The 23,970-nt window shown below is 39.1% G+C and overlaps 1 protein-coding gene across 3 annotated transcripts in view; it reads left to right on the top strand.

Moving 5' to 3' along the window:
* Positions 1-6,640: 6,640 nt before the first annotated feature.
* The window catches only part of PFKP (phosphofructokinase, platelet), a 46,759-nt gene continuing 29,429 nt past the window's right edge, over positions 6,641-23,970 (top strand). For 2 of the 3 annotated variants that reach the window (XM_080385112.1, XM_080385111.1), the window contains exons 1-3: positions 6,641-7,024; positions 15,788-15,861; positions 22,577-22,654. In XM_080385112.1, coding sequence (XP_080241238.1) covers positions 6,940-7,024; positions 15,788-15,861; positions 22,577-22,654 — 237 coding nt within the window. In that variant the 5' untranslated portion in view covers positions 6,641-6,939. The remainder of the gene's footprint in view (positions 7,025-15,787; positions 15,862-22,576; positions 22,655-23,970) is intronic. The other variant, XM_080385110.1, reaches the window with a different exon arrangement.

Genomic DNA, 23,970 nt, shown 5'->3' on the forward strand with positions numbered 1-23,970 from the left:
ACTAAAATTCTTCAGTATCATGGGAACCGCTACATATTTGGGGGGGACTACATTTTTAATTCACCATATCAGTAACTGTCTAACTACATTTATATTACCTTATTACCTTAACTATACTGCCACGTTAATTCCACATTATAAAATTCCAAGTCTTTGTGGAAGGGAACAACCATTGTGATGTTGTTAGAACATCAGAGCTTACATTTAGAAATGAAGTTACACTTACCAAACCAATTGAATTAGATTAGATTAGATCATTACTCAAGGTATCATTTCTTGAAGTATAGTTAAGGGTACGTAATTTTAAGTAGAGAGTTATTTCTGTGGGTTTTTGGTTGTTTCTCTTTTCCACATAAAATGTTTCCCAAGGCCATAAAATAGGGGAAGAGATTACTCTTTCCTTAAGCAACCCCAAGTTACACAAATAATATAAATTCTTCTTTATCTCTCCCTTGCAGTTATTTCCATCAATTCTGCTGAGGGAAGAAATCAGAGACAGCTTCAGGCCAAATTGTCCATTTGGCCCCAATCCACATAAGCACTTAGTTGATGTGTCCTCTATTCATGCCTGTTGGGGAACAACTGACTAAGCATTATTCCAACCAAACTCTGCTGAGGAATATAACAGATCTTCAGAGAACTCCTTAATATCACCCACTTTTCAATAGAAGTGACTTTCATGTAAAATTCTACATTGCTCATCTTTCATATAACATAGCCTAACGACTGCAGCATATGACCAGAAAGTGATGCTCCTGAGATCAGTTCTGCCCAAACACGCTGACGTCCTCCTCCACAATCTGCCCGATTGGTCAGGAGGACATTTTTCTGGACGAGGACACACCAACACTACTGCTGAAGCTGTCACAAGGATTCACCCATCCAGAAGTACTGTACAAAGGATAATAGCATCCAATAACTCAGTAGTTAGGGCACTCATCTATAAGAAAGAAGTTCTGTGTTCTAGACAATATTCTAAGGTTATTGTTCATATTTTTATATTGAGTATTAAGGTAAACATAATTCACATCACATAAATAGTAAGATTTCTCCTCAAGATCATTTGCAGTACTTAAGAGAAAGCTGCAGAAGGACCACATTCTGAGAATACCATAATTAGTCTGCATCCTTTTAACATGGAATATGAACATACACGCATAGCCCTACTCATTTCCCAACCAGACGTATACCTTTTGTGGCTCATAGTATGGCAAGCTTACAAATTATCCTGTGGTGCCAAATGATGGCTCACTGTGGAAGTCTTCTGGGTGAGAAAGGCTTATGTATTGTTCACCCCCCAAACCAGGAGAAATAACTTAGTCAATTGTATGATTCATTAATCGCTTAATTAGCACAAGTTTTCCTTTTAATGAAGTGTCTTAGGCAGTTTTTTCTGTTTTGGAGTTTTTTAACCCTCTGAGCAATTATGATACATGTATGACTAGCATGGTTCAATTATTCCAAACCTAGTATATCTGACACAACATATCTTTCACAATAACACAAATCCTCTTTGCTCTGCAATATTTTTGGGTGGTGCTTAGCTCAGTCATGAATTTTCCTACCCAATACAACAAGAAAAACAGACTTCTAAATTAAGAAGTGGACTCCAGGTCATGTCAAACCCCAGAAAGATGCATTTTTAGGGGCTTAGACCTTGTTTTTTTCAAGAATCAAAGTCTGAAAGCTAGATAAACTAGAAATAGATAGCATGTTAATAATACTTGTTTGATGGTGGCATTGAACAGTGAATTTAGTGGCTGGTAGCAGAAGGAAGGAAAAAACAATGTCACACAATGAACCTGCTGAGCACAAACTAGAAATTTTAGTGAGTGTCATATAAGAAAAGATACATGAATTTACCAGGGAAGAAATAACTATCAAGCCTAAAGACCACACTGACACATTTTCCATATAAGCATTTATAGAACATTTTCCACAAAAACCTGGAAGCTTCAAAGCTGGTATGAGCTGAACAATACTCCTTGGTTTTGAAGTTATATAACATTCCCATTCAAAATATTTTGGCTAGGAAGTAATCTGATACTGCTTTATTATGTTTTACATTTACATCCTGAGATAAAATCATTGTGGAGGAAATAACTTAGAGAAAATTACTGCTCAATCATTGTCTTTTTTTTTTTTTAATAAAGAACAGATAGAGTCAAGTAAACATAGGGATTAGCTTTGTGCTTTTCTTTTATACAAGGCCTGATTCAAGTACCATTAAAAGGTCTTGTCATTTCATTTTAGTGGGAATTTAATCAAGGCCTTAGATTTGTACCTAAACTCTCAATTGAAGCGTCGGGGACAGCAAATTTGAAGCAACAGCCATTTAACACCCAAGAAAAAGTTCTAGTTGATGGTCAGCACGTGATTTTCTTTCATTATGAATATGGTGACATTTTACATTATCATCCCTCATTGAAAATAATGAAACATCCTTTACAGTTGGCATTTTTTCCCTCTTCCACTTCTTGCGCCAACCTGGGCATTGTAAATGTCTTACAATTGCTACAGTACATGACTTAAGTATTTTTGTCCCTGTGTAAAACTGGCATATCCATAGGCCACTGATACGACTCTCTCTTTTTTAAAAGCTGATATTACAGTGACTCAGGACATTATCCATGTTTAGAGTGAGAATTATTTTGATGCATTTTATATGGCCACTGGGAAGTAACATTAATAATTTGATCACTTTTTCCATAATGTCTATATTGGCCAGAGTCTGTCTCTGAGGCTATGTTAATTGCTGTTCTCTAACAAAATCAGTACCAATGAGAGATGAAAACAAGAAAAATACATGGTAAAATCTTGTCTGAATATTTATTAAAAGATTTAACTATTCTGGATACAGTCACATCCCTTTCTGAAATCCATGTTATCTTTCCCTTGCCTTCATATCTCTTCCTTCCTCACCCAACTCTAACAGCAAGTCCTCCAAATCTCTTGGATATTTTCCTATACTTCTTGTCTCACACTAGTTCTGGATTTCCTCTCATTTACACCTTATATTTCTAGCATAAAGAAAGCCTTTTTCATATTAGTCACCAGGACTGTCATTATGCAAGAAAGGAAAGAACCCCCATAGAATCCAGCCCCTGTACTACAGAATTTATACTGTTAGAATGACACAATTGAAGGGTGAAAATAAATAGGAAAGTGACTAGTAACAAGGGTTTATATGCAACATGTAGGGCCAGTGAATATTGTAGTATTAACAGAAGAAAGCAGTCAGTCCTTTTCAAGAAACCATCTGCCCAGAAATTATATTTTGATGACTTCTTTCCTTCTTTCCATGCTAATCTGTGCATCCTATGAGTAGGCTGTTTTGTTTAAAAATGCTGGAATTTGTTTAAAACCTTCCATCTCGTTCTCTGTTCTCTGCCTATTTTAAAATAATATTAACAAGTTGAATATGCAAAAGTTAACTTTCTTTATGATTCATAAGTCTCATGAAAAAACAACAGCTGGGCAGAAGAGACAGCTCCTATAAGCACCTCAGACAAACTTGAAGTGTGGGCTCACGTACCATTAGATGCCAGAGAACCCACATATGAAAGAAAGGTCTAGCTGTAGAAAATAGTTCCAGCTGGCTGGAAACCCATTCATTCAGCTCTGTTACTCATGCAATCATCTCGTTCTCTTTTGACATGAATTGTTTCTCCTAGTTTAACTTAATTTCAATGGAAGATGTTTTGCCAAATGAAGAACTGGATGCTTCTGTGATATTACATGCATGATATGAACCGTTTTATAGTTCAAAGGTAGCATGTGTAAAGATACTGCCACAGTAAGATGAGATGGGTAGCAATCCAAAGTATTTTGAAAGGGTCAATCAGGATTTCTTAGGTAGTAAAAAGATTTCAAGATGGACATATAGGCTTGATCTAGATGGCACTGGCAACAAACAGGCAATGGGAAGAGGATGCAGCAGAGCATCTGCAATGGTCACTATCAGGGAAGAGTCAAAACCCACCTGTCCTCTCCCTATCCCATGTAAACTGACTCTTTTTAGTATTACAGTAAGAGGACAATTAGAGTGCCTAATGTAGCATGCAAATAACCTGCTGAGGTTTCATTCAGATATGCAGTTTCTTTATTATCAGTTTGCATATCTCAAAAGAGCCTATTCTCTTAGTGTCAGTATGATTTATGCACCTGCACCTAGGTGCATTGCAACTATATCCCACAAGGTTAAACAAGACTGTTTCCCCCAACAATCTTCAACACAAGCCAAGAAGTCACTCCTTTTAAGATTACAGGCAATTGTACTGCTGTTAAGATATTTAAGTATATCAAGACAGCTTCAGGAACAAACAGTTCCACATCCTTTCCTCTCCTCCCACCTCTACTTTAATAACTTGACACCGACAAAATACAATTCTTTCCTGAGAGCTCTGCTGAAGAACAATGAGTAACTGTATTAAATGATGAAAACAGTGAAATCATAGGGAGCTTCCTGGTTACACAAGGGTGAAAAAAATATGTCACTTATGTTCATTACATACCATAAGGCAACTAGAGAAAAAAAAATACCTTCAGAAAATAATAGCTCCTTAGCATCAAGGCTGTATTTGGAAACAAGAGGGGCAAGACTACTTCCAAAGTGTGAATACTTAAGTTACAGTGAACAAAACACAATAAGCCAATTTTAAAGAATGTCTAAGTAACTGTACCAAACCAAGCAGAACCGATGAATGCTTCCTCAAAGTGTCACTCTGATGACAAACTATCATTGGTCCATGATCTTAAAATAGTCATAATAGTTTATATTAGCCAAAGACCTTCCTATTGATTTTACAGGCTTTGGATTAAGCCCCGCATCACTGAAATAGCTTAATTTAGCTTTTGCAGAGCTACTCTCCAGAAAACTAATGTGATTCTAATTCACACCAGACCCCTTTGAAGAGAGCATGACTTTATGGGGGTTTACATATTTCTGTAACAAAAGCTCACCTTTATAATCTGTGACTCCGAGCTCTCTTCACATTCAAGAAAGAATACCATTACATTTCCTGTAAAATCACTGTAGTTGATGGTATGTAAACTATTCGGCAATGTGTCTTTTCAGTTTTCAATTCACACGCTCATTTTAGCCTCTGAGTAAATTTGCAAACATCAGCTGCCCGCTTACTTGGTATAGGTATCTATTTGCAGGTATGGTTTCTTCAAACATTTATCTATGAGTAATTTTGACTGAACTATTCAAATGACTGTACTTCTGCGTGTGTCTCTGTGCAAGTTGACACGATGAGCATGTCTTTGTACAGTGTGAGGCAAGTCTAAGATGTGATGAAGATGTTGAATAAAAGCAATAATTACTACAGCAATTAAAATGTAAAACTTGAGTCAGCATTTTGCTGCTGTTCCTGACTCCCTGACTTGCTTTGTAATTTTGGGCAAGTAACTTAGCCCTCGACCCTGCAAATACTTATGCTAAGTACCGTGAAGAACTGTATATGGGATAATAGAGCTTTATTTGCTTAAACTAACAAAATCGGGGGTTGAAGTTGTTTCTGTGACTACACTCATTGCTCTGATCAACAATTATTCTGTTGTATTCCGGTGTTGTGTTACAATACAGTGAGTTCAAGTGAGTGCTTCTGTGCCAATACTAAGCACTCCCCAAGCAAAATCATATTTTTGGAGAACAAAAAAGGCAAAGACTGGGATTCCTACCTAGGGTAATTTCTCCCAACTGCTTTATCTTTGTTGCTCCCTTAGACTCGACCCTTGTCTCTAAGCTGTAAACACTTACAGGAAGGAACTTCCCTTCCTTGCTGGCACCTGAACGGCTGCCATGGCTTAGAGATGCCACAGCAGCAAGGCATACCCGAGAAGGGATGAGAGGCAAAAGGAGAACGAAGGGAGCTCCAGGCCTTTGGGTTTCCCTGCCTGACAACGCGGCCGCGGACTCGACCCCGCCACACGAAGCCGGCACAAGGGGCTCCTGCCTCACCCCGCAGGCACGGCGGGAGCCGCGCTCCCCGCGGGCTGCTGCGGGCCGCCGGGCTGCAGGGCAGCGCCAAGGGGCCGGCCAGGCCGCCCGGCAGCGCGCAGCCCACACGCCGGCGGCACATTTCCACTCCAGCCCCCGCCCGCCAGGCCTGCCGCCGGGCTACATGGCGCGGCCGACTGGGCTCAGCCCGGAGAGCCCAGCCCCACTGCGGGGGAGCCCAGGGGCAAGGCCAGCGCGGCTCTGGCCGCCGCAGAGCTCCCGCAGAAAGGGCCGCCCGGGGAACCCGCTCCCGCGGCTCCACACGCGGCGTTACTCCGTCTCTACGGTGGAGACGATGAGTTAGTCAAGCCCGCCCCCTCCGCGGCCGCGCCGCCGAGCCGCCAGCCATCTTTCCCGCATCGCCCCCACCTCAGGCGCCGCCGGGGGAAGGGCGCGGCGGGGCCTCCCACCCCCACCTGGGGCCCCGCCCCCGCCGCCCGCCTGCTCCCGCCGGCCCCCACCTGCCAGCTCACCCCCAGCGCAACCACACCGCCCGCCGCTCCCGCGGCAGCTCGCTCTCTCATTGGCTCCCCGGGCCGCCCGTCCGCCTGAAGGGGCGTAGGAGGGCGGGGCCGGGCCGCACCGCGCAGGGCTGTCAGCGGGCGCGGGGAGAGGAAGCGGCCTCGGGCACGGCGGGGGAAGAGGCGGGTGGCTGCGATGTGAGAGCTGCATCTCTCCGCTCTCCCCTCACTTTTTTGTTTTCCTCCCGGACTTTTTCACACAGCCGCCCCCTCCCCTCATTTTTTTCTATAGCAATCTACCTGTCTGTAGATACACACCTACACCGTTTTTTTCTCGGGTTCTTTTTTTTCGCAGAGCCACATACTTCATCCAGCGGAGTGTGCGCCCCGGATAGCAGGGCAGACCCCCGCGGCTAGGGGCTCCCCTCAGCGACCTCGCTCCGTCTCGTTCGCCGGTGCCGCCCCCGTAGCGCCATGGATCACCAGCCGAAGTTCTTCGAGAACCTCTCGGGCACCGGGAAGGCCATCGGGGTGCTGACCAGCGGCGGCGATGCCCAAGGTAGCTGCTCACCCCGTTCACACCGGGAGCGGAGGGAGGACGAGGGGAAGGAGCCGAGCGGGAAGGAGAGGCAGAATGTGGGGCGGGGAACTGCGGGCGCGGTGGGGAATGGGGGCAGCGGAGAGGGAGGGTGAGCAGCCTCCGGGGGACGGTATGAGGGAGGCAGGAGCGCGGAGGGCCTCCCAGGCAGGCCGGGCGCCCATGCGGGAGGCTGGGCAGGAGCCGGTGGGTGCCGCAGCCCCGCGGGCAGGGTGGGAGCACGGGCCGCCCGTGGGGCGGTGGCGGGAAGCCGCGCCGGCAGGGGCACATGGGCGGCGGTGGGGAGAGCGCGGGGTCTGGGAGCGGGGCACACGAGATTGTGGGGGTTCTGGGGTTCCTCTTTGCGCGCTGGCCTTCGAGCTGTCTCGCTTACTGAGATGATTTGGAAAATAAATAATTTTTACGCGGCCTGGGCGCCTGAGCTGCAAGCGTATCTTCATGCTTCCTCCTTCCCTTTCTCATCACGTTTCCTCTGAGCCTGCCTGGGCCGGGAAGAGGGTAGAAACGCTCCAGTAACTTTCACCACCACCATGTCCTCACCCCTCGGGAGATGGTGGGGAGAGGAGAGCCAGGAGGGAGCGCGGATGGCTGATGTGAGCGGGGGAGGAGGTCGTGCTGCCTCGCACGGCGGGTGGGAGGCTGGCTGCGCTGCTGGGGCTCTGCCAGCCCTCGCCTCATCTGCTTTTCACTTCATTTTGGCACCGGGAGCACTTTCGTGTTCCTAGCCATGATTTCGAACGCTCAGCTGGTAGTTTACTCTCTAGAGCCCCGTAGGAGTGTGCTGGAAACGTGTTTCACCTCCTTAAGTCTCTAAAGTGTGGAGGGAGTCGTAGCTACAGGACAGGGTGAACAAAAGACTTACAGACATTAAGAGGGAAGGGAAAGAAGAGAGGCTTGATCGCAGTGCACTTAGTCATCAACTCATATTTTCCTACGCTTTCGCTTCCCATTTCCTACCGTATAGATTATATATATTAAGAGTTTGAAATTTCAGTTAATTAAGATGTGCAACGCTCTGTGCTACTTGAGAGAACTTTTGCCAGGAGGGTTGTTTAGTGGTGATTGCTTTTAGCTCCTTCCCCTTAAATTGCGATTTTTTTTTTTTTTTAATTTTTTTTTTTTTGCCGGCAGTGTCTAGAAAGTACTTTCACTTAAAGAAACGGCACTTACTCGCATTTGTGAAGAGGATGGGGGTGGGGTGGGGGTGGTGCGGGGAAGCCTCTCCTTTTTGCGCGGGCTGGGCAGTTTAATGACCACTTTCCCTACCTTGTTACGCGGGGGCGCGGAGGGACGAGCCCGCACCCGCACCGTGCTGTCCGCTTCCCCGGGGCGGGAGCGGGCGCCGGCAGCGCCGCTCCTCCCCTCGCCTTCCCGGCGCGTCCATGAGGTGGTAGCCTACATGGACCAGCGTCTCCGCGCTCCCTCCCCGCCGCCGGTGTGTACGTGATCCGCTGCGAGTCGCTGCAGATTCCGCCTCTTTGCGTCATCTGGGCTGGGAGAAGCATCTTCCCTCCCTCTGCCCGCAGGAATAACGGGGAGCCCCCGGGTTTACCTGGGATTATCTGAAACTCTAATCAGGCGTGGAAGGAAGGGATTTGGTACCAATCGGAGAGGGAAATGTTTGCCATTTCGGAGAAAACGCAAATCGATGTCCTTAATGGCTTTTCTGTTGCCCCTTAGTGGGGTTGCACTTGTTTAAGTTTCATCAACAGTTTGCACTCAGTGCCGTCAATTCCACCGCTAAGTGATTCTAGGAAGGACGGCGAGTGAAGGCATCTCTGTCTTAGTGGTCTGGTCGCCAAATCGCCATTTTAGCTTTAAAGTGTGACAGGGCATTGCCTCAAGCAGCAGGAGCGAGTTCAGCAAGAGGCTGAGCCCTGCTACTTGCTTCCGCGTGGCTGGAGATTATATAATGCAGCAGCAGATGTATCTCTTTTTGTAAAGTATTAATCTGCACTTGCCACTATGTGAATTAAAGCATTTAAAGGACTTGCAGAATCCATGGGTAACATCTAGGCTTTATTATCTGGCAGGTTGCCACTGAAGCATATTTTTCTGGACGGATAAACAGTAACAGCCTGTGAAAGTTGCTGTCTGAGGGGTGAGGTCGTCACAAAGACCAAAGTGAATTGAATGACTTCCAAGTTGTTCTGTAGGCAGCTTTATTGCCCTAACTTAGAAGAATAAGGGGAAAAAAATAAACCCCAAACCAAAAGGCTTTAGAACTTGATTGTTTCAACTCAATCCCACAACACAGTTGAGGTTCATAACCCTTACTATATTGGTCACAGTATAGCTGTGTAAAATATGCAACCTCAAACCTGTTGGCATGCTAAGTTAGGAGTTAGACAAGGGCCAGAATGAGTCATGCTCTGTCAAGGTCGTTTGCCCTCTGTAGGGCAAATGTGTGAGAGAGGTGAAGTATAAGTAGAGGGAAATATGCAGCTATTGCTGCAGAGCTATTTGAAAATGTATGTTCAAGTAATCTGTAGGTGAGGAAAAACTAACTCTGAAGTAGACAAAAAAAGTACTAGTATAAAAAAAAAAGTTCCACTCTCCTGTTTTGGGGTTTGTTTGTGTGTTTGTTTTAATTTGTTAGACACTAAAACTCTTCAGAATATCTGTAATGCAAACGAAACACAAGAGAGTTGAGTGGAAGGAGCACCCGTTAATGTTGTAGTAAACACATCATCTTCATATCAATAGGTGCCTTGATTTAGACTGGGCTGTAAATCTTAGCCTAGAATAAAATATACTTCAAATTATCTTAAAATAGAAGTTACTGCCTTTACTGTTATTGTACACCTTAATAATCTATAAGTAGCATTATGTAAATTACACAAGCCTTTCTATTTGTAAGACATGTTAAGTTTTAAATTACTTCCCTACATTTGTGGTATTTCTTTGCAAGGTTTTTTGGTTTTCCTTTTTACTACCTGTGGAATATTAGAATGTATATATGTCATACTGGAACTATTATGATTTGCTCACCATGTTTTAAACATAGGTATGTTCTTTGGTGGTGTTAAAGAATTTATCAGGGATTTATTTCACGGGGAAAAATATTTTTGTACACTGTAAACTTGGCATTTAATCATTTCAGGTAGCCAGCTGTTAAACTGTGAATTAAAACAAGTACTTTCCACCATAATAACAAGTGATTGAGGGGCAAAGGAAGTTTTGTTTTGGCAATTGATTCCCAAGATTTATGTATTGGGTCAGTTTCTGGACTATTTCTAAATTGTAGTGGTTGCAGCTCAAAAAGGTGGGATAATAAATGGGTTTTAAGTCACACTTCTATCTTCACTTTGTGGGATTGTCTGGCCATGGTCTCCTTCAGGTCATGAAGTACACTGGTTGTATTTTATGTGGATTTCCAGTGGCTGCCACAGACAATTTTGACTGCTGTAGGTCTCTTAGTTCCTACAACCTCCAATCAGACTGCTGATTGTGTGGGACCGTGATAGGTATGGCTTAGCAGCAGGAACAGTGTCATCTGAAAGCTTCTGACAGAAGACAATTGTGTGCTACTGGGGAATGATGTGTTAGTGGCTACTTTGAGCTGCTGTCGGGTTCTGGTTCACTGGCTCAAGATTATTGCCTTTGAATGTGACCATGTTAGCTGAGATAAACTTGAAAGATTTAGTGTTGTGGAAGACAGCATTAAGTAAGGGACTTACGGATTGCATGGTAATGGTCTGGAATATCATAGACTGTGACTGCTGAAGTAAAGATCTACTACATATCTCTACGTCTGAAGCACTACAGACTTCCCAACATTTCAAGGTATATTTAATATAGCAGTGTAGATGTACTGCTCTTGTCCTGGTAACTTAAACTGGAAGAAGAAATCTCACCACTCAACTAAAAAAAACCCCTCCACTCCTTCAGCACCTACTGAGCTTAAAACAGCTGAAAAGAACTCTGTGGCCTCTTGGATTCCAGAGTTTTGGAATGCCACAAGCATGACTGGAGGCAAAGATCTACCTATGTCTACTTTTGAGGTGTTACAGGCTTCAGAGGGACATCACAAGACAAGTGCAGATATATTGAACTTGTCCTGGTAGCGTATCATGGAAAAAGAAATTTTGCCACTGAACAAATAAAATATAAAAACATACAAACAAAAAAAAGTGAACACCCCCCCCCCCCCCCCCCCCCATAACAGCACATACTCTTTTTATGTCATCAAAATTACAGTTTGTTAACATTTAAGTAATGGGAAGATAGTCACAAGGGATTTTTGAGTCCTACCCCTAAAAACGCACCTTTTCCAGCAAATAATTGTGCGTGTATAAATATGTGTATAGAATATGTATATATGTGTCCATGTATATGATACTATAAATACAATTTAATGTAAACTAAGGAATATACTTAACAGATGTGTTTAACTATTTCAGTATACTTACTGTCTTGCAGGAACTGCTTCCGTAACTAGTGGATTCTATGTTTGAAACTAGTCTCTTAAGATTTTATTATTTTTTTTTTAATTTTGAAGGAGACTTGTATGTCATCTAGTTGTTTTGCTATTGTATTTTTTTGTGCACTAGAATGCTCTGATCTAATATGGTGTTACTAGGAAAAATTGTACAGTGTTTTTGTCAGGTATCTAGAATTATTACTGTGATAATATGCAACAAAATCTGTTATGTAATTAAAAGTAAATGGAACAAACCCAAATTGTTTTCTTAATGATTTCTTCAGTTCTTGTATTTGACTCTTTCCCTTTGATGATTATAGGCTTTTTACATAATTACTGATACATCCATTTACATGCTTGCATAAAGTCTTTCTGTTTTGGTAATATTTGTACATTTTCTTTAGTTTGTGTGTTCTGCCATATAGCCTTTTAAGTGTGGATCTTTATTCAGGGTAGCACTTAAACATATGTGTTAAGTCATTAAGTATGCATTAAAACCAACGTTTATCTTTAAAATTGGTGGTACTTAAGTGTTTCTTGATGCTTGTCCAAGATACATAGTTCTGATTTTTCTTTTATATGGTTAGTATTACCATTATTTATTTAAAGGCCTGTGTAGCTGATTAAAGTGAGGAAAACTTGGCTTAAACAGAAAATAGTGTAGTGGTGCCTATTGGATGTGGAACAAGATGTAGTCACAGGAAAGGAATACCCTTCTGGGGGAAGGGAGTGCTTTTAAAATAATTCAAAGATTTCTGTGGTACTGTTTATAACCCCGCTATGAAAGCTGTTGCTTTCAAAGACAATTGAATAGATAATATCAAGAAAGACAGTAAATTATCAACTCTTAAATTAATTCAGACATTATGGAAAACTGTGCAAGTAGTTACAGTTTACTTAATATTTGCTGAGTCCAAAAGAACAAAATAAATCATTTCCTCTGTTGAAGGCTTTAATGCAAGTGGTAATTCAGAAAGGTTTTAACTAATTCTTATGTTATATAAAAATACTGGTTTTACTTGTGACTTTCTTTTGAAGCAGCTATTGTAATCCTATATGTTTATCAGGCTATGGTTATTATTTGGGACTAAGTCCATGGTTAACCCGGTAAATCTCTTTTTTTTCAGTAATAAGCATATGATTACATTTCATAGTTACTATGGTAATTCACAAATACTGTTGTAAGACTCCACAAATAATCAAATACTGCGACATTTTGTTAGACAAGTTCTGTGGAGACTTAATTAAATTCTCTGTATTTACCTAATTGAATCACTGCAAGCACTGTATTCTGATTTAGATAGCCAACATGTAGAAGTCTAAAGCTTCAATGACTTAATGTATTTAGTAGTTATCAAATTATAACGTCCTTCAGTCCCCTTCCTTTCTGAAATGTAAGCCACTTCTTTAGGAGCTTGCCAGTAGACACGCAAGACCTTTTTTTTCTGTAAGGAGATAAGATACACGTTGTCAACTAATATTAAGATACATATTGCATAAACTTGTAAAGTTACGGTGGTGGTGGTACTGAGAAGATGTTTCTGTCTGTAATTTATGGTTTTTTTTCCTGGGCTTTTGCCCTTTTTTGCAGCAGGGAAATTATGGATTCTACCAGTTTTTCATGGAAACTGGAAAATATTCATGAAGAAAGTGTGTGGCTATATTACAAATATATTCACGTGGAAAGAATGGAATTGTCATTTTGAGAATTAAATGCTTATGTTTTACTCTGTTTTTAGAAGAAGTATGAACACTAGGCTGAGTCAATATTTGTAGGCTAATTTATACATAACAAAGGTATGGAGGATCTAGAGAATTTGTGGTGAGAACAGAGCAACTACCTTTTCAAATGCACTTGAGAGGCGCATGCTAAAGGTAAAAGGGAGGATACATGACCAATAAAGCGGTAATGTGAGCAAGAAACAGATAAGAGAAGTATGTAACTTCGGTAGACACATGAATGTTTGTTTAATGTTTTCCTATTTTGTTAATTATTTCCCACCCCAACCCACCCCACCCCCCCACCCAACAAAAGTATTCTGCTTTAGCCTGTTTGGACCACAGATGCTTTTTCTTTATTCTAACTGGATACTTGCAATACAGAGGCTACTGCTGAATGAGACACCAGAGTCTATAACTGGACATAGATATCTGAAACAGTCTTAGTGTTTCTTCTCAGGTGCCAAATGGGAGAGGTGACAAAGCTGAACCTCAAGAACAGAGGGTTCTTAAAAGGGCAGTTGTCCTTTTAAGAGTCCCGAGTAGTCCTCATACTGTGAGAATGAACTTTTTCCATTCAGAAAACAAACCTTTTAGCCGTTATTCTAGAACCCTGCAGCCAAATGGAGAACATAAAAAATTTTTCTTACCTCTAAAAAAACCTCTACACAAACAAAAAGCTACAACACCCCACCCCCCCACCCCCCCCCAAAAAAAAGGAAAAAACCCGAAACTACCAAAAAACTCCGACGACAACAAAAAAACCCTCCCACAAATGTTGTGCGTTAATAGAAACAAGCTGTGGACTTTGATGAAAGGAGTAGCTTGTGCTTCCCTGTTTGAGGAAAATGGCAGTGCTGTGAAGAACTGTCAGTTTTAAAAACTTAAATAGAGGTCTTTGTCCCTGCTTTCTAGGGGACATCGTGTGGGTGTGAGAGTGTTCATTTTGTTGTGAAACTCCTTCACTGAGGAGATAACTTTGCTCTGTTTTCTGTAGATCTGTAGATCTGTTTTAATCTGCAACTCTGCATGCTAGCTTTCTTTTCAGTACAGCCTGTCACGTCAGATTCTCTGCTTTTCTTTGGCATCATCCAGTTCATCGTCTAAAGCTGTGCTTTTAGCTGTCTTGGCATTTGAGAACTTTTTCCAGGTCTGCCACAAGGCTGACTCTGGTTGAGAGAATTCTTGCTGTTATTTCCTAATACAGAATTGATGTGAAAACACTGTTACTCATTATTTTAATCTTAAGACTAAGTGACATCTATACAGACAGCATAGCAACTTTTGATTTTGGCAAACAGTTTTTTTTGTTTTTCATTGGGCAACTTCAGGGACTTTCTGTTATGTTCCTAAGTAATAAATTTTTGAGAGAACCTCAGACTCATTCTTTATTTAGACAGGTAAGCCTTTCTATTATAGCCCAGGGTTTGGTTTTTTCCCAGTAATGATAGATTTTGTAGGAATAGATCTTTATGACTTACTGTGTTGTGGGTTTATATATTCTAGTTAACAACTTTTTGTATCTCCACATAGGTGAACACTTAACACCTATGTCAAACATGGAGGTGACCTACTTTACTGTTGTGATACTAAGTGCAACAGAATTGGAGAACTGGGGCCCAATGTTTTGGTTCATCACATTTCTGGCATTGCTTTTCATCTGATGTGCTGAGACTATTTCTTTCAATGTAGCCTAACTACTTATGTTCTCATGCTTCGCATAATCTCTTGAGTCTCTTTAAGTGGTATGGAAGCAATTAGTTTATTACTTTTGGGAACTTCCTGAATAATGATTAGGGTAATAGAGTATCTGAAGGGGATGGGTTATAACAAATTCATTTGATCACATAGGGAGACTAGTGGAACTTTCACCATTGCTCAGGAGGTTAAGTGTTTGACCACTGGAGTTAAATGGAAGATTTTACTTATACGTATACGTAATATGATTTGTCAGATGTCTGTGAGCAGGGAATTCCAGTTTGAACTCGCAATTCCAGGAAGCAAAGTGGCATTTAGGCATTCTTCTGTCAAATGAGTCTATGCAGCATGTCTTGTGTTAGTTTACTGCTACTGCTCTCTTCCTTAAGTGGGCACCTGTCCATGTCAGCTTTGGCAGTGTTCCCCACAAAATACTGTATAAACACGTGTGTTACTTCAGAAAACTCAGGAAAAAAAAATGTTACAATAAAACTTCTCCTTTGAAGAAGCTGAATTTTAACTGGCTGAGTGTTTTGCATTTCATTTAGAAAACTAATCGTTATTGTGAAATAAATTTACTTCCTGTTTCTGATTTAGTAGCTGTTATTTTACAATGATGTTTTACAATCAGCAGCAATTTAATCTCTGATTGATACTCATGCTGGTATCCACATAATTATTGCAACAAAGCAAATAGTTCTGCACTCTTCATGTTCATGGGCTGATTGCACTGTCATTAAGCAAATTTCTGTTTTAATAGATGCTGATCATTGTCAGCCTTTAGGAATGAATTAATGTTTCCTTTTATTTAAAGACTGAAAATTTATAGTATACAAAAAATACTGGATAACCTGTAACAATGTGATTTTGCTTTTTCTTCCTAGGTATGAATGCTGCTGTGCGCGCAGTAGTACGCATGGGAATCTATGTAAAAGCCAAAGTGTATTTTGTTTATGAGGTTAGTTTTTGGTTTATTTGTTCTGTGTTTGTCTTCTGACTATACTTGAGTTTTTGTTGAAACATCATGAAAAGTGAATAGTATAAATTAGAAAATGTTGTAGATGTCATTCCCTTGCGTTGTGTCAACATTTTATTACATATTTTTTATTTCTATGGAAAGTACTTTTCAAGAGGTATGCACTAAAGCTGTTTGATTTAGAAATGCAGATTTATTACCTGCAATTCTTGATGTGCCACCAGAATCTTGAAAACACTTGGAGAACTGCAGGTGGTTGTGCACCCAGCAGTCACCTGTGTATTAGTGTATTGTTAGATGTTTGGCCCCAAATATAGCACTGTAGAAATACCTTCCCAAACCTAGTTAAACTACTAATTCTTAACCCTTTAACTTTTCCTCGGTCCATTTTCCTAGCATATTAAGGATGTGCCATCACCCGCATTTCACAGATTACACAACTTGGTTTTGACCCAGAGCACTGGCAGGCTGGTGCTGTCTTCCCTGGTTTGTAGGTAGTAACTGAAAAAACTCCAGCCAACAAACAAAAAGATCCCACCAAAAAACCTGTGCCATCAGTAGCATGTCCAGACATCAGAATTTTGTGATTGAAACTTGAGACTGCATGTGCATGAAGATTAACTTCTGTAACAATTACTTGATATGAAAAAATGATGGGACAAGTTTAATGGAAATGCTAAAATAATACTATATGTGTATGTCTTACAGGAAGACTAAGTTATAGTTAGACTTCCACGTGAAGGACATTCAGTTTTTATAAAATTTGCAGATTAAACAATACACTAAATATATTTAGTAAGAAGTCATTCTGTTCACTCTGGAATTCCTGTACAACTCCTTAGAAGTTTGAAGTGATTACAAATTGTAATAAATACATTTGATATGGGGTAAAATTTTGGAGGCAATATTCCTAGCAAAATGTAATTTTAATGTTTAGTATAAAATACAGAGTACTATAATTCATGGCAGTTGTAGGAAAGAACTTTGCTTTAAGTTTTGCACATGCAAAATATACAATTTATCTTTAAAAGGTAGTTATTTATCCATTTTCTTTCAGCTTATTCCTATAGTTCATTTACTGAAGAGTTGTGAAGTATATTGAAATGCAAATAAGCAGAGCACTGTGCTCCAAAATTCTTTTGTACTACAGTGCTACAGCAAGTAGCTCTGAATACTTAGTGTGTGCTAATTACATGGCCAAACTCTAGAATTCCTTCAGTGTTCAGCTGTTTTGCAGGCTTGCTGAAATGGGTCAGATAACTTGTGGAAATAAGGAGGGATCTTTGGCTGTCTTTAAAGGCCATAACTTGGATTTTATTTTTTTTTTTAATTATGTTTAACTTAGTAATTACCATAGCTGTAGTTCCTCTTACAGTATGTTTACTTTTGTCACCCTTTAAAAACTGTTTTATATCACAGAGTATATTCAGTGATAAGTTTCCAGAGAAATTTGGATATTTCTGTTTTTCTGAACTTAGCAAAATTGCACCATTTTATGTTATTATGTGTCTCTGTTAATTGCTGGAGCTTGCAAATGTGAAGTCACAAACATTTCTGAATGAAAATTGATTGTAAGAATCAGGTCAATGTTTGAGTTTCCATTATATATTTTCATACTATCTTCATTGTAACAGAGCAGTCTAGGAGAAAAATGCACGTTTCACTGTGAGTATGGGTAATAGCTCTGAAAGAGATCTTTGCTTCTAGAGTGGTCCATTCAGTTCTGTGTTTCAGGAAGTACTGAATGCTAAGCCTTTTTCTCTCTGGCTGTTTCAATTAACATATGAAGTCAGTTTTCTTTCACAATACATCTAAGTACTTCAGTGAAACTGTTGCAAACTTTGAAATGGAACAACTATTTAATTTCAGCACTTTGAAATAGGAAACAGATGCAGGTGACAAGTGTAGTGAAAAGTAAAAATCCTGGGGTAAGATTTGTCACTAATGATCCCTATTATAAGCCTTTGCATGACGCATACAGAGATATATTTTTGTATATACTCGAAGTTGTTATATTTAATACTTTTAATACGGTCCTTCTAAATTACAGTTTATCAAATACATACTTCAGTGTGTTAAGCAATGACAATAGTATATTTTTAGCCTATGTTTTGAATAGGCATTTCAACTAGACACACATACATCAGGGTAAAGGGTTATGTGTACTGAAGCTGCTCTGAAAAGTGAGGAAAAAGCCTGAAGTGTCAACATCTGAAAGGTGAAGAATGTTTTCTTATTTGGAGCCAAAAACAGAGTCAAAGTCTCAGCCTTTTCAAGCCTAATTTGCTGTAGTTGTAGGCTTTTTTTCTCCTGCAATTTTCTCTGTCATAAGAACTTTTTTTTCACTGTTAAAAGACTGTAAAACCATCTGTCTTCTACATTGTGGCCAAAACTAGCCCTGTATTCTAAGTAAAACAGTAACATTTCCCTTTTGTTTTCTAGCTCCATTTTGCTTTATTTTGTGATGAGAGATTACCAAGAAAAGTAAACAAAAATTGGCAATGAACTAGATATAAGTAATTTTCTAACCTTTTTTAAGTTGGGTTTACCAAAGCCCAAAGAAAGAAATAGATACTGGAATTCATGAGCAATATATTCAGACATATTTTGATTCCCAAACAGGGAAAATAAAAACATGTGACAAAATTATACAGTAGTTTTTATCTAAAACTATAATTAGTAAATTATTCATATTCATATATATTTACAGACAATAATGTATAATTTATAGTGTATATATATAAACCTAATTTTATAGCTGTAAAATTAAAAAATGTGTATCTTATTGAAATCAGCACATTTGAGATTTTTGCTATTAATTTGTGGAAACAATGCTTACTCTATACAGTTGCCTTAGTTTCATGTTTCGTTCATGTTAACATCTTTTAGTATTTATTTTCAGTATATGAACAGTGTTTATTCATCCTCATTAACTAACATCACATCATTCCTCAAATCTACCACAGTCGGAATTAAAGTTTGAATACCTGTGGACTTATTTCACTCACACTGTAAAATCTGGGAGATGGAAGTACATGTAAAAGTGCCAGGCTGCTCTAGGAGGCTAGTTTAATTTTTTTTCACTAATCAGAAATTATTTAAGGTGGGGTTTTTTTCTTTTTTCTTTTTTTTTTAATTTATAATGAGAAGAAAAAGTAATGCCTCTCATTTATGGCAATTCATTTTAGAAACTGAGGTCTTAAATATTTATACAAATAACCTGCCCTTTTTCCAGGGTTGAAGCACATAGTTCCCAGTGGATGCGTGCTCATACTACTAAGCTATGGAACTTTTAGATTCTTCATCTTGGTTAAGAGTCTTTTTCTCAAGAGGCCAGCATTGGAAATGCAATGGTACGGCAGTCATGGATTTCTGTGAGGAAAACTTCGTGTCTTTTATGTGGTGGTTTGTGCACTCAGTGACGCTAGTATTTTACATTGTCGAGCAAGAGCTAAAAAAAGCTCAGTAATTAAATCACTGTTAAAGCTCCAAATGTCTCACATGTAACATATCAGAATGGCTTGTTCTTTTTCAAAGGTTCTGTTTTCAGAGTTAAGACTAGAAGCAAGGTTTGCAGTCTGGCACTCTCCAGGAGTTACAGTGTTTATGTACCCTGTGAACATATGACCCACGGAGATTTCTTATTGTACATCTTCGAATACTCAGATTTTGGTAGAGGAAGAAATAAGCATAAAATGGGGTTGATCTTCACAAGTAGTGCTTGCTGTGTTTTTGACAGTTTACTTTTTTCCATTCTTGCCCCATAGTTTTAGTATCTGAGTACCTAAACTGCTTTTTTTAGAATCTTAAATATGATTTTTTTTAATGTAAATTGACATTTTCCCACCCCTGTTTTATTAAGGTCTGTATTCACATCTGCCATTAACTTTCAGTAACCAGACAATTGTAACAGTATTGAACTATTTGATAAAACATTTCAAGTTAAATTCCACCTTTAAATGGATTGCCCAGTCCCCAAGTTAGCATCAGTGTTTAAATATCTAAAATGATAAATGGGTCATTATTAATACTTCAGTTATAAGTAATCAATGTTTTTCTCCCTATAGCTTTTCTACAAAGATGTTTTAGTTCTATGGCTTTTGTGTCTCTTAATAGTATGGAGGAACAGTGTGGGATTTCGAGCTATATTGTGCACAGAGCTAGCTTACGTACAGAACTTTGGCAAGCAGAACTGCATTAGGAAACACTCATGTGACAGTTAAAATGAATCGGGCCTGTTCCAAAAGCTCCCTGTCCTTACCCTGTAGTGGGAGGAATTGTTAATACAGCCCCTGTTCTTGCTTGTCTACTCAGGGAAAGTAAAACTGATGTGGACTCCTGACCAGAATGGATGAGTTCATTTGATTTTAAAGATGCATGGTGCAGGAGTTGGTCATAGCTCATCCTTAGCCTAGCTATAAGGTATTTAAAATCTTATAGATAATTTCAAGTAGTAATTCATCCCTTTGCTTTCCCCAGTGTTTTAGATTTGTTAATAAATATGAATGGGGAATTTTCATCCATGAGTCTCACTGTATGTATATAATGGTTTATATATTTACTGTACATACTACTTTTTGGAACACACTTTCTTTATTTTTCCTCTCAAGTGAAAATGGAAGGTGGATGATTGGAGCAAATATGTGAACTGTGTTTTGTCACCTTGTAGTGCAGGTTACAGTGTTACAAGTCAGTGTTACAAACTGGGTTAGGATGCAACATCACAATATTCTTTCAGAATTTGTTGCCTATGTATGAATCTTTCTGTTATTGTAATTGCCAAAAGGAGCACAGATAGGAGAAGCTTACAATCTATTACTGAGTGATATAAGGAACACTGGATTCTTTGCTTTAAAGAAATAAAACCAGCAAACCTGTGATAAGTGAACTTATTAATTTATTACCCTTCATCAAGCTCAGTTGGATCCACTGGAATGTTTCTTTATCTGAGAATGATTATTTTTTTCCTTCTTTTAAAGTTGTCATGTAGATTAAGCATTATTTCTTTTCCAACTTGTTCTAATTTTGGAGAAATTGTAAACAATGTCTTAGCTTTGAGCCATCATGTGTATACATTAGTATGCAAGAGAGTATGTGTATACATTGGACATACATCGAAGTTATCTGGAGAGCGTACAAAATATTGAAAGGATTACTGAATGACAGAAATTAGAGACAGCTTATTTTCCATCTAGCTCTTTAGGATTACTTGATCATCTTATATGTAAATTCATTTGTCAAGTTTCACTGAGCAGAAACTTCTACGCTTTCTCCTTGGAATCTGTACTAGAATCCTAGAAAACTTAATTTGAGTAACTTGTACTTCTGCTGAGTCCTGGTTATCTTTATATTTTTATCCTATCATGCTAGTGAGGGACTCCAAGTATGATATGGTATTTACATAATATATATGGCTTTTGAAGTTTGTTTAGTTGATTTGCGAGTTATGGCTTACTGGATAAAATCTACATATATTCTGGATCACACTGAAGTAAATGTCTCCAATTTATGATATCAGTTTTGCTGTCTACTAAACTCCCTTCTATTTCTAGTTCCACTTGATTTATTATTGAGAACCATAAAACTAAGGATGTACAGTCTTGCAAGAACTGCATACAGAAGGAAGGTTAAATAATTGTTCCTCAGCATGATTTTCCATATGCACACATAATCTAAAAATGGAGGCATAAACATTGTCATGTTTAATTTTGTTCAGTGGTTTTCTGTTTTCTTTAACCTAGCGTGGGTTGGGTTTTTTTTCCCCTTTTGGATTTAAATAAATGTCAATAACTTGAATGTTAACTCCGGTTTTATTCTGGTGTCTGTATTGGTTGGGTTTTTCCAGGTTAGAACTTTGATGCATTTTCTTTTTTTAAAATCAGTGTTCACAATATCGCCTAATGGAAAAGAACCTGTATTTGTCACTATCTTTCTGCTGGTATTTATGCAGAGAGTTGTTAAAGCCAGGCATAACAAAACCCTTCAGCTGCTCACTGGATAGTTTTCCTTCTTTCAGCTAAGTATAGTTCTTTCCATATTACAACGTGCATTGGTTTCTGATGACCATATGAGTTAAGCTATTAAGGATTTCTTAAATGCATCACTAAAACTATATTTTTCTACTAAATTCCTTTCATCTATTTATTGTGTAACTGCCTTCAGAGAAGAATAAAGATTGTGTGACCTGATTTCTTCTTCATTTATGAAAAGATTTTGGTTGTTGCACTTGATTTTCTTTGCTTATTACCTACCTTGGGAGAAAGTGTACAAAGTGTTAGAAAGGTGGATTTTTTTTCTAAGATCATGACCTCAAGCTGAGGTTGTGTTTTTAGGAAGCACATTTTATAATACTTTTCAAAGTTTTTCCATCTTTGTAGTTTTTAAAACATAACTGAATATTTATTCCTAAGAAAGGAGAAATAAATTGCCATTCCAGTTTATAATCTGTGTAATCTTTGTAAAGTATTACTTTCTCTTAAGGTTGTCTTTGGAATTGAGCTTTTAGGAAGAGGATTTGGCTTTTTTTCCCCCTAATGTGAAACCTGTTTCAATATTATTGCATGTAAATTGACTAATATTTTATTTAGTGTTTTTAATTACTTAAAGTTGTATTAAAATATACAAGGTGGGTATTATTGCAGTGGAAACGTTACAAAATTTTTCAAATCAGACTTCTGAAATACTTTTTATCTTTCAGGGTTACCAGGGAATGGTTGATGGAGGTGATAATATTGTAGAAGTTTCATGGGAAAGTGTTTCAAGTATCCTACAAGTGGTAAGTATTAAGGGGTGGGGTGGCACCCAAACCCTCTCTCTTTAAACAGGGAAGCAAAATTCTACATCCAGGCAACCACTGCAATTATGGATTCAAATTCAGTGATGACTGAGTGACCTGTATGTACCACTTTTAGCAGAGCCTGGTTTCTACAGTGTGGATGTTTGACTCTTTCTAAAGATCTTTGTGTGATTTTGTATTTGGTGCACAGAAATAATCCTGGAAACCTTTATTCTAGACTGTCAGCATCACATGTCATCAGCCTCCTAAGACCATATTGACAAGCCTATATTTAATAAAAAAGACATCACAGGGCCAAAATATGGAACAACTGTGTTTTGTAAGGCGTGTGTTTTCTTACGAAATCGTGTTGGCTTTCTGTGTAAGTGCATTTAGACTTATAGTAGTGGGTGTAATTACAGTACAATTCTCCAGAGCTCAGATAATTCCAGTGACTTTGTATTTTATATTATAACATTCTGCAAGGAGGCCATTTGGATCTCCTTACGCTTTTCCTGAGCATGGTAATGTTACCTTTTCCAGAGCAGATGCTATGTTTGGCGCAGAGGACTTACTTGGCAAGCACCAAGCTCTCTGAAAACTACCTCCAGGTGAAGCGTGGGTTTCTTTGGAGCTTTCTGTAGAGCTAATATAATAAACATAAAACAGCAGAGAGAAAGATATTTTTTTAAAAAAAAGCAAACAAATACTTGGGAGTACTGTGAGCTATTTTGTCCACATATATTTAGGTTTTTGGTTGGGTTTTTTAACCCTCCCCGTCTATCATAGAATCTGTAATCACAGAATGATAGAACAACTTGAGTTGGAAGTGACCCATAAGGATCATGGAGCCCAACTCTGCTTCTCACAGGGCTACCTAAAACTAAACCATATGACTAAAAGCATCATCCAGATGCAATTTATGATTAAGAGAAAATTGAGGTGTCATGGCCAAGCCACACAAGGGCATAGGCAGGAGCAGGATGTAGACATCCTATACATGTATATAGCGTACATACTATAAGAGCAACACCTTTCTGAGCTTGATTGCTAGGAATTCAACAGACCAACAATGAAGCTGAGGGTACGTCTTAAAGAATGTGCTTAGTTGTTTTGATAAAAGATTTTTCAGCCCAAGATTTATTTCTGTTTAATCAAAACAAGTTGTAGTATTTTGATTCAAATACATAGACTGTGTTCCACTTAGAACTATGCTTTTTAAAATACGAGAATATCTAGTTTAGATACATTTTTTAGTCCTGATTGTTATTTTTAGAAATCTCCCTGTGTACGCTTTTTTTATCTGAAAGCTGAAC

The sequence above is a fragment of the Falco punctatus genome, assembly GCF_963210335.1.
Source record: "Falco punctatus genome assembly, chromosome: 4".
In the NCBI taxonomy this organism is placed as follows: Eukaryota; Metazoa; Chordata; class Aves; order Falconiformes; family Falconidae; genus Falco; species Falco punctatus.